General features: G+C 54.6%; 1 protein-coding gene across 1 annotated transcript in view; it reads right to left on the bottom strand.

The window, feature by feature from the left end:
- The window catches only part of LOC110533100 (cell adhesion molecule DSCAML1), a 184291-nt gene that overhangs the window by 94873 nt on the left and 78160 nt on the right, over positions 1–11258 (bottom strand). Inside the window, 8 exon segments of the mRNA XM_036990184.2 lie at positions 16–112; positions 305–504; positions 7137–7221; positions 7223–7311; positions 7468–7587; positions 8633–8737; positions 8740–8916; positions 9942–10214. Of these exon segments, the coding sequence (XP_036846079.2) occupies positions 16–112; positions 305–504; positions 7137–7221; positions 7223–7311; positions 7468–7587; positions 8633–8737; positions 8740–8916; positions 9942–10214 (1146 nt within the window).

Genomic DNA, 11258 nt, shown 5'->3' on the forward strand with positions numbered 1-11258 from the left:
GAGAGAGATAGGCACCTTGCACGGTAAGTTGGATGAGTCCTCGCCCCTCTCCGTATGAGTTGATGGCATGGCAGGAGAAGAAGACTGAGTCCCCGCGCTCCGCTGGCTTCAGCTGCATGGGGACAGCAACACACATAGAAGACAGAGAGACGGCATGGAATATTTAGTGGTCAAAACTACCCAGCATACACTACTGTACCCTTTAGTACTTTCATCTCAACTCAATTGAGCTCTGTTCTAAATTCTAATGCTCTTCAATTTCAATTCTCTCTCAATATTTTGCCCTCTTTCGTCAGTGTCTAACCTTGAGCGTGGAGATGACCTCGTCCCCTTTCTTGTTGATGGTGATGGAGTAGCGGGGGTTCCTCTCGGCGTCGATGACGGTGTCGCCCCTCTCCCAGCGGATGATGATGGGCTGCTCTCCCCGCGCTGTGCAGTTCAGCTCCTTCACCTGGCCCTTGATGGCCATGGTGGTGTTGGGGTGTGACGTGATCATGGCTGGAACTGGAGACACACACAGAGAGATAATCATGAATATTATAAATAGATATGGCAAAATGAGAGAAGGAAAGAGGGATGGGTATTTGAAAAATCAAGGAACTGTACAGGTGTGTAGAAAATAGAAATCGACCCTCGATCACTATCTGTTTTCATTTCACGCTCCGAGCCCTCGTGGCCCTCCCTCCTCTCTCCTCTCTCCTCCTCCTCTCTTCCCCTCCTCTCTTCCCCACCTCTCTCCTCCTCTCTTCCCCACCTCTCTTCCCCACCTCTCTCCTCCTCCTCTCTTCCCCACCTCTCTCCTCCTCCTCTCTCCTCCTCCTCTCTTCCACACCTCTCTCTCTCCTCTCTTCCCCACTCTCCTCCTCCTCACTTCCCCACCTCTCTCCTCCTCCTCTCTTCCCCACCTCTCTCCTCCTCCTCTCTCCTCCTCCTCTCTTCCCCACCTCTCTCCTCCTCCTCTCTCCTCCTCCTCTCTTCCCCACCTCTCTCCTCCTCCCCTCTTCCCCATCTCTCTCCTCCTTCTCTCTTCCCCACCTCTCTCCTCCTCCCCTCTTCCCCTCCTCTCTCCTCCTCCTCTCTTCCCCACCTCTCTCCTCCTCCCCTCTTCCCCTCCTCTCTTCCCCACCTCTCTCCTCCTCCTCTCTTCCCCACCTCTCTCCTCCTCTCTCTCCTCCTCCTCTCTTCCCCACCTCTCTACTCCTCCTCTCTCCTCCTCCTCTCTTCCCACCTCTCTCCTCCTCCTCTCTTCCCCACCTCTCTCCTCCTCCTCTCTTCCCCACCTCTCTCCTCCTCCTCTCTTCTCCACCTCTCTCCTCCTCCTCTCTTCCCCACCTCTCTCCTCCTCCTCTCTTCCCCACCTCTCTCCTCCTCCTCTCTTCTCCACCTCTCTCCTCCTCCTCTCTTCCCCACCTCTCTCCTCCTCCTCTCTTCCCCACCTCTCTCCTTCTCCTCTCTTCTTCACCTCTCTCCTCCTCCTCTCTCCTCCTCCTCTCTTCTCCAGCTCTCTCCTAATCCTCTCTTCCCCACCTCTCTACTCCTCTCTTCTCCACCTCTCTCCTCCTCCTCTCTTCCCCACCTCTCTCCCCCTCCTCTCTCCTCCTCCTCTCTTCCCCTCCACTCTTCCCCACCTCTCTCCTCCTCCACTCGTCCCCTCCTCTCTTGCCCACCTCTCTCCTCCTCCTCTCTTCCCCACATCTCTCCTCCTCCTCTCTGCCCCACCTCTCTCCTCCTCCCCTCCTCCCCACCTCTCTCCTCCTCCTCTCTTCCCCCCACCTCTCTCCTCCTCCTCTCTTCCCCACCTCTCTCCTCCTCCTCTCTCCTCCTCCTCTCTTCCACACCTCTCTCCTCCTCCTCTCTTCCCCACCTCTCTCCTCCTCCTCTCTCCTCCTCCTCTCTTCCCACCTCTCTCCTCCTCCTCTCTTCCCCACCTCTCTCCTCCTCCTCTCTCCTCCTCCTCTCTTCACCACCTCTCTCCTCCTCCTCTCTCCTCCTCCTCTCTTCCCCACCTCTCTCCTCCTCCCCTCTTCCCCACCTCTCTCCTCCTCCTCTCTTCCCCACCTCTCTCCTCCTCCCCCTCTTCCCCTCCTCTCTCCTCCTCATCTCTTTTCCACCTCTCTCCTCCACCTCTCTTCTCCATCTCTCTCCTCCTCCTCTCTTCCCCACCTCTCTCCTCCTCCCCTCTTCCCCTCCTCTCTCCTCCTCCTCTCTTCTCCACCTCTCTCCTCCTCCTCTCTTCCCCACCTCTCTCCTCCTCCTCTCTTCCCCTCCTCTCTCCCTCCACCTCTCTTCCCCACCTCTCTCCTCCTCCCCTCTTCCCCTCCTCTCTCCTCCTCCTCTCTTCTCCACCTCTCCTCCTCCTCTCTCTTCACCATATCTCTCCTCCTCCTCTCTTCCCTCCTCTCTCCTCCACCTCTCTTCTCCACCTCTCTCCTCATCCTCTCTTCCCCTTCCTCTCTCCCCACCTTCTCTTCTCCACCTCTCTCCTCCACCTCTCTTCTCCACCTCTCTCCTCCTCCTCTCTTCCCCACCTCTCTCCTCCTCCTCTCTTTCCCCACCTCTCTCCTAGTAAGTATATTTAACCTGTAGTCATGCATGTATTTGCCACATGTATAGTGCATCCATGTACCTTTGCCACCTGTATAGTAGGTAGTCTGTTCTGCAGCATGTATAGTCATCATATATTAACCCATATATATAGTAGTACATATATTTGCCGACCTGTATACATAGTGCATGTACTTATACCCACCTGTATAGTAGTCCTGTATAGTAGTCCTGTATTTATACCCACTGTATAGTCCTGCATGTATTGCCACATATATATACATAGTATATATACATACATATATACTCCTCCTCTCTGCCCCACCTCTCTCCCCTCCTCTCTCCTCCTCCTCTCTCCCCTCCTCTCTTTCCCACCTCTCTCCTCCTCCACTCGTCCCCTCCTCTCTTCCCCTCCTCTCTCCTCCTCCTCTCTTCTCCACCTCTCTCCTCCTCCTCTCTCTTCCCCCACCTCTCTACTCCTCCTCTCTTCTCCACCTCTCTCCTCCTCCTCTCTTCCCCACCTCTCTCCCCCTCCTCTCTCCTCCTCCTCTCTTCCCTCCTCTCTTCCCCACCTCTCTCCTCCTCCTCTCTTCTCCACCTCTCTCCTCCTCCTCTCTTCCCCACCTCTCTCCTCCTCCTCTCTTCCCCACCTATCTCCTCCTCCTCTCTTCTCCACCTCTCTCCTCCTCCTCTCTCGCCACCTCTCTCCTCCTCCTCTCTCCCCCACCTCTCTCCTCCTCCTCTCTCTCCACCTCTCTCCTCCTCCTCTCTCCTCCTCCTCTCTTCCCCACCTCTCTCCTCCTCCTCTCTTCCAGACCTCTCTCCCCCTCCTCTCTCCTCCTCCTCTCTTCCCCTCCTCTCTTTCCCACCTCTCTCCTCCTCCTCTCTTCCCCACCTCTCTCTTCCACCTCTCTCCTCCTCCTCTCTTCCCCACCTCTCTCCTCCTCCTCTCTCCTCCTCCTCTCTTCCCCACCTCTCTCCTCCTCCTCTCTCCTCCTCCTCTCTTCTCCACCTCTCTCCTCCTCCTCTCTTCCCCACCTCTCTACTCCTCCTCTCTTCTCCACCTCTCTCCTCCTCCTCTCTTCCCCACCCTCTCTCCCCCTCCTCTCTTCCCCTCCTCTCTTTCCCACCTCTCTCCTCCTCCACTCGTCCCCTCCTCTCTTCCCCACCTCTCTCCTCCTCCTCTCTTCCCCACCTCTCTCTTCCACCTCTCTCCTCCTCCTCTCTTCCCCACCTCTCTCCTCCTCCTCTCTCCTCCTCCTCTCTTCCCACCTCTCTCCTCCTCCTCTCTCCTCCTCCTCTCTTTCCCCACCCTCTCTCCTCCTCCTCTCTTCCCCACCTCTCTCTTCCTCCTCTCTTCCCACCTCTCTCCTCCTCCTCTCTCCTCCTCCTCTCTTCCCCACCTCTCTCCTCCTCCTCTCTCCCTCCTCCTCTCTTCCCCACCTCTCTCCTCCTCTCTTCCCCACCTCTCTCAACCTCCTCTCTTCTCCTCCTCTCTCCTCCTCCTCTCTTCCCCACCTCTCTCCTCCTCCTCTCTACTCCTCCTCTCTTCCCCACCTCTCTCCTCCTCTCTTCCTCACCTCTCTCAACCTCCTCTCTTCTCCATCTCTCTCCTCCGCCTCTCTTCCCCACCTCTCTCCTCCTCCTCTCTTCCCCTCCTCTCTCCTCCACCTCTCTTCCCCACCTCTCTCCTCCTCCCTCTTCCCCTCCTCTCTCCTCCTCCTCTATTCTCCACCTCTCTCCTCCACCTCTCTTCCCCACCTCTCTCCTCCTCCTCTCTCCTCCTCCTATCTTCCCCACCTCTCTCCTCCAACTCTCTCCCACCTCTCTTCCTCTCCTCCTCTCTTCCCCACCTCTCTCCTCCTCCTCTCTCTTCCTCCTCTCTTCCCCACCTCTCTCCTCCTCCTCTCTCCTCCTCCTCTCTCCTCCTCCTCTCTTCCCCACCTCTCTCCTCCTCTCTTCCCCACCTCTCTCAACCTCCTCTCTTCTCCTCCTCTCTCCTCCTCCTCTCTTCTCCACCTCTCTCCTCCTCCTCTCTTCTCCACCTCTCTCCTCCACCTCTCTTCCCCACCTCTCTCCTCCTCCCCTCTTCCCCTCCTCTCTCCTCCTCCTCTCTTCTCCACCTCTCTCCTCCACCTCTCTTCTCCACCTCTCTCCTCCTCGTATATACAGCATGTATAGTGGGTACATGTGCTAGGTATATATTCCAACATGTATAGTACATAGTATATTGCAGGTAGTATATTTGCCACATGTATGGTGGGTACATGTGTAGGTAGGTACTTTGACGCCTGTTATAGTAGTGGTGTACTTTGCCACATGTATAGTACATGCATGTATTGCCAGCATGTATAGTAGTACAGTGTATAGTAGTACATGTATAGTCATGCATGTATAGTCATCAGTATATTGCCACATGTATAGTAAGTAGTGTATCATAGTAGTATATTGCCGACCTGTATAGTCATATTATAGTAGTGGTCTGTATTGCCACATGTATAGTAGTAGTCTATAGTGGTGGTATATTCCGCTGTGGTGCATAGTATAGTACATCATGTATTCCACATATATACATAATATAGTATATTGCCACATGTATACATAGTATATACATATGTATACATGTATAGTATGTATGGTAGTTTAGTATATTCATCCTGTATAGTACATCAGTATATAGTAGTGCATGTACTTTGCCAACCTGTAGTTTGGTGTATTTGCCGCATGTATCAACATCATATATTTGACCTGTATAGTTGAGTACATAGTATATCCCAACATATATACATAGTGCATATATACCAACGTGTATAGTGCATCATCTATAGTGGTGGTCCTCTTTGCCAGCATGTATAGTAGTCTGTTGCCACATATTTATCAACATGGTATATTCCCCAACATGTATGTAGTCATCATATATAGTAGTGCATGTATACCCACATGTATAGTAGTCAGTATATAGTAGTCCCAGTATTGCCGCATGTATTTGCCGCATGTATAGTAGTATATTCCAACATGTATAGTATAGTATAGTAGTCAGTATATTCCGCCTGTATAGTAGTGGTCTGCATGCCTCCTCTCTTCTCCACCTCTCTCCTCCTCCTCTCTTCCCCACCTCTCTCCTCCTCCTCTCTTCCCCACCCTCTCTCCTCCTCCTCTCTTCCCCACCTCTCTCCTCCTCCTCTCTCCTCCTCCTCTCTTCCCCACCTCTCTCCTCCTCCTCTCTCCCTCCTCCTCTCTTCCCCACCTCTCTCCTCCTCTCTTCCCCTCTTCTCAACCTCCCTCTCTCCTCCTCCTCTCTCCTCCTCCTCTCTTCCCCACCTCTCTCAACCTCCTCTCTTCCACCTCTCTCCTCCTCCTCTCTCTCTCCCTCCTCCTCTCTCCTCCTCCTCTCTTCCCCACCTCTCTTCCTCCTCCTCTCTTCCCACCTCTTCCCCACACACAGGACAACCAGGACACACAGGACAGCCAAGACACACAGGGACAGCCAGGACACACAGGACACACAGGACAGACAGGACAGCCAAGACACACAGGACAGACAGGAATGACAGGACAGCCAGGACACACAGGAAAGCCAGGACACACAGGACAGCCAGGACACACAGGACAGCCAGGACACACAGGACAGCCAAGACACACAGGACAACCAGGACACACAGGACAGCCAGGACACACAGGACAGCCAGGACACACAGGACAGCCAGGACACACAGGACAGCCAAGACACACAGGGACAGCCAGGACACACAGGACAGACAGGAAAGACAGGACAACCAAGACACACAGGACAGCCAGGATACACAGGACAGCCAGGACACACAGGACAGCCAAGACACACAGGGACAGCCAGGACACACAGGACAGCCAGGACACACAGGGACAGCCAGGACACACAGGACAGCCAGGACATACAGGACAGCCAAGACACAGGGACAGCCAGGACACACAGGACAGCTAGGACACACAGGATAGCCAGGACACACAGGGACAGCCAGAACACACAGGACAACCAGGACATACAGGACAGCCAAGACACACAGGGACAGCCAGGACACACAGGACAGCTAGGACACACAGGACAGCCAGGACACAAAGGACAGCCAGGACACACAGGGACAGCCAGGACACACAGGACAGCCAGGACACACAGGACAGCCAGGACACACAGGACAGCCAAGACACACAGGACAGCCAGGACAGACAGGACAACCAGGACACACAGGACAGCCAAGACACTGGGCCTGGGTCAAATAGGAGGGGAGAACAGACTCAGCCCAGGCCTGGGTCAAACAGGAGGGGAGAACACAAGCTCAGCCCAGGGCCTGGGTGAAACAGGAGGGGAGAACCAAGCTCAGCCAGGACCTGGGTCAAACAGGAGGGGAGAACCAAGCTCAGCCAGGGCCTGGGTCAAACAGGAGGGGAGAACCAAGCTCAGCCAGGGCCTGGGTCAAACAGGAGGGGAGAACCAGACTCAGCCCAGGGCTGGGGTCAAACAGGAGGGGAGAACCAAGCTCAGCCCAGGGCCTGGGTCAGAGCGGAGAGAAAGAGAGAGAGACAGAGACAGAGAGACAGAGAGAGAGGCTACTCACTCTTGACAGTAAGAACCATGCTCTTGCTGATGTCAGAGCCCACTCCGTTGGAGGCCTGACAGAGGTAGTATCCCCGGTCATCCTCCCAGGACATGACGGGATTCGCAGAGCATCCCCATGATCTGGATCCGACCAGTCAGAGGCACAGGGTGTGCTGCTAGGGGGTTCCCTATACCTACAGGGAGGGAACGGCACGGACAGGCCAACTCAAAGTTACCCATAGTGGTCATGGTCTCTAAGTTATGATGTTACAGTAGAGAATAAAAAAATTGTTTTACTAAGATGAATGGAATAGTAGACAGTTAGTTAGTTGATGTCAGTGCTGCAGGACCTTTGGCGTGTTTCCACATGACTTTGGGAGGAGGGTATCCCTCCACAGAGCAGTTGAGTACTCCTGCCTTCCCATAGATCCCATCCTGGTTGTTAGGCTGTACCACGAAGCGAGGGGGAGCTGAGAATGCAAAAAATGTATATTGGTTACAATCAGTATCAAGAATAACAGTCATTATACATGATAACATCTCTAAAATGGTGGAGGTTCTTCATTATTCACCAATAATAACTATTATCATTTCAAATGACACTTATACCCAATCAGCCCTTCCCTTGATTCTTCAACACCACACATTTTCAACCCTCTTGCTGCATCTCACCCACCACCTTTTTTCAACTACCTCCTCCCATCTCTTCTCATCTCTTCCCATCTCTTCCCCTCCTCCCATCTCTTCTCATCTCTTCCCCCATCTCTTCCCCTCCTCCCATCCCTCCCCTCCTCCCATCTCTTCCCATCTCTTCCCTCCTCCCCATCCCTTCCCCTCCTCCCATCTCTTCTCATCTCTTCCCATCTCTTCCCCTCCTCCCATCCCTTCCCCTCCTCCCATCTCTTCCCATCTCTTCCCTCCTCCCATCCCTTCCCCCTCCTCCATCTCTTCCCATCTCTTCCCATCTCTTCCCCTCCTCCCATCCCTTCCCCTCCTCCCATCTCTTCTCATCTCTTCCCATCTCTTCCCCTCCTCCCATCCCTTCCCCTCCTCCCATCTCTTCCCATCTCTTCCCATCTCTTCCCCTCCTCCCATCTCTTCCCATCTCTTCCCCTCCTCCCATCCCTTCCCCTCCTCCCATCTCTTCCCATCTCTTCCCATCTCTTCCCTCCTCCCATCCCTTCCCCTCCTCCCATCTCTTCCCCTCCTCCCATCTCTTCCCCTCCTCCCATCTCTTCCCATCTCTTCCCCTCCTCCCATCCCTTCCCCTCCTCCCATCTCTTCCCATCTCTTCCCATCTCTTCCCTCTCCCCATCCCTTCCCCCTCCTCCATCTCTTCCCATCTCTTCCCCTCCTCCCATCCCTTCCCCTCCTCCCATCTCTTCCCCTCTTCCCATCCCTTCCCCCTCCTCCCATCTCTTCCCATCTCTTCCCATCTCTTCCCCTCCTCCCATCCCTTCCCCTCCTCCCATCTCTTCCCCCTCCTCCCATCTCTTCCCCTCCTCCCTCTCTCACCGGTGACGATCAGTTGTCTCTCCCAGCTGACGGTTGCCGCGGCGTTGCTAGCAATGCAGGTGTAGTTGCCGTTGTGCTTCAGGGTCACCTTGGAGATCTGCAGGAGCTCATGAACTCCTTGGTCTCTATGCCAACGCCGGAGGCGGAGCCAGGCACGATAAGCTGCCCATCTTTGTGCCAGGTGATGCGGATAGGCATGTCACCTGACGACACCACGCAGGCGATGTACATCAGCTTTCCCACCGACGTGGAAGGGATGTCAAAGGGCTGGATCAGGGGCGGCACTGGGGGGCAGAGGTTACAGAGGTCAGGGGTTAGAGGTCAGAGAAAGGGAGAGCGTGAGAGAGTGTGTGGACTGGATTGGACACCTTGGGTGTGAGAGAGGGCACCAGCAAGCTGTTGGCCAGTGTAGTACTGCCCCTGACTTGCCCACCCCTGCCATCTCCACTAGCCCATAATAGGGGCTCTGATTAGAAGCCAACTGGTGGAAGAAGTCATGCCGTTGCCATAGTAGCGGAGGGGGTGGGGGTGGGAGTGTCAGCTAGAACATGTGGGATTTAATCTGGGCCTCATTATGATTAATCGAATTAAATCAGGGACACACACACGCACACACACACCTCTACAGCTCCCCCAACACACACTCACCTCTACAGCCCCCCCAACACACCACACACACACCTCTACAGCCCCCCCAACACACCACACACACAAATACAGACCCCCAACACACCACACACGCACCTCTACAGCTCCCCCCCACATACACACACCTCTACAGCTCCCCCCACACACACACCTCTACAGCCCCCCCCCCACACGCCACACACACACCTCTACAGCCCCCCCCAACACACACATATACATCCCTCTACAGCTCCCCCCACACACACACACACACCTCTACAACCCACTCAACACACACATACACACACCTCTACAACCCACTCAACACACACACACACACCTCTACAGCCCCCCCAACACACACATGCACATCCCTCTACAGCTCCCCCCACACACACACACACCTCTACAACCCACTCAACACACACATACACACACCTCTACAACCCACTCAACACACACATACACATCCATATAAAGCTATATGCTTTTAACACCATGGTGTGAAGACCCTGTTGAGCTGAGTGTCTGGTTACGTCTAGGAAGAAACATTGCCCAAACGTTGGTGACTTTCAACAAATCCACTGCATTGTAGTGAACAGCCTGTCATTGGTAGTTTTCATACCTACTCCCTTTCCCATACCTGTATTTCCCTTGTCCCCACCCCTGTCCAGTCCCCTACCTTTCACAGTGACGTGGACAGTCTGGTCAATGGAGGTCTGTGGCTGTATGAGCACACTACACAGGTAGGTACCCTCGTCCATGCCCTTCTGCACATCACTCAGCCTCAGGGTTCCATTCTCATACACAACCTGGCGATGGTTGTAGGGCAGCAGCATGCCGTCCTTAAACCACTTGATAGAGTAGTATGGGTAACCAATCACACGACAGGTTATAAAGGTGTTCCTTCCAGCTACAGCCGTGATGTCACGCATCTCCCTGATCCTCAGGAAACCTGGAGACATAGAGAAGAGAGGGAAGAAGCAAGGGGAGAGGAGGAGAGGAGGGAGATACATGGGGTGGAAGATAGAGAGGACATGGGAGCAAGAAAGGGAGCAGAGGAGGAGGGGAGAGAGGAGAGAGAAGATAAAGGTTGAGGGGTAGAGAGGGAGGACAGGGGAGAGAGTGATTGGGGCAGATTGAGGGGTAAAGAGGGAGGGAGCAGGGGAGAGAGTGATTGGGGCAGATTGAGGGGTAAAGAGGGAGGGAGCAGGGGGAGAGAGTGATTGGGGCAGATTGAGGGGTACAGGGGGAGGGGGCAGGGGAGAGAGTGATTGGGGCAGATTGAGGGGTAAAGGAGGGCAGGAGAAGGTGATTGGGGCAGATTAGAGGGGTAGAGAGGGAGGACGGGGGAGAGAGTGATTGGGGCAGATTGAGGGGTAAAGAGGGAGGGGGCAGGGAGAAAGTGATTGGGGCAGATTGAGGGGTAAAGAGGGAGGACAGGGAGGAAGGTGGTTGGGCAGATTGAGGGGTAAAGAGGGAGCAAGGGAGAGAGTGATTGGGGCAGATTGAGGGGTAGAGAGGCAGGACAAGGGAGGGACTGATACAGGGGCAGATTGAGGGGTAAAGAGGGAGGACAGGAAGAGTGATTGGGCAGATTGAGGGGTAAAGAGAGGGAGAGCGGGGAGAGAGTGATTAGGGGCAGATTGAGGGGTAGAGAGGGAGGACAGGGGAGAGAGTGATTGGGGCAGATAGAGGGGTAGAGAGGGAGGACAGGGGAGAGAGTGATTGGGGCAGATTGAGGGGTAAAGAGGGAGGACAGGGAGAAAGTGATTAGGGGCAGATTAGTAGAGGGGTAGAGAGGGAGGACAGGTGGGAGAGTGATTGGGGCAGATTGAGGGGTAGAGAGGGAGGACAAGGGAGAGAGTGATTGGGGCAGATTGAGGGGTAAAGAGGGAGGACAGGGGAGAGAGTGATTGGGGCAGATTAGAGGGGTAAAGAGGGAGGACAGGGGAGAGAGTGATTGGGGCAGATTGAGGGGTAGAGAGGGAGGACAGGG

Source organism: Oncorhynchus mykiss, chromosome 10 (genome assembly GCF_057628025.1).
Source record: "Oncorhynchus mykiss isolate SJ-2025 chromosome 10, ASM5762802v1, whole genome shotgun sequence".
Lineage (NCBI taxonomy): Eukaryota > Metazoa > Chordata > Actinopteri > Salmoniformes > Salmonidae > Oncorhynchus > Oncorhynchus mykiss.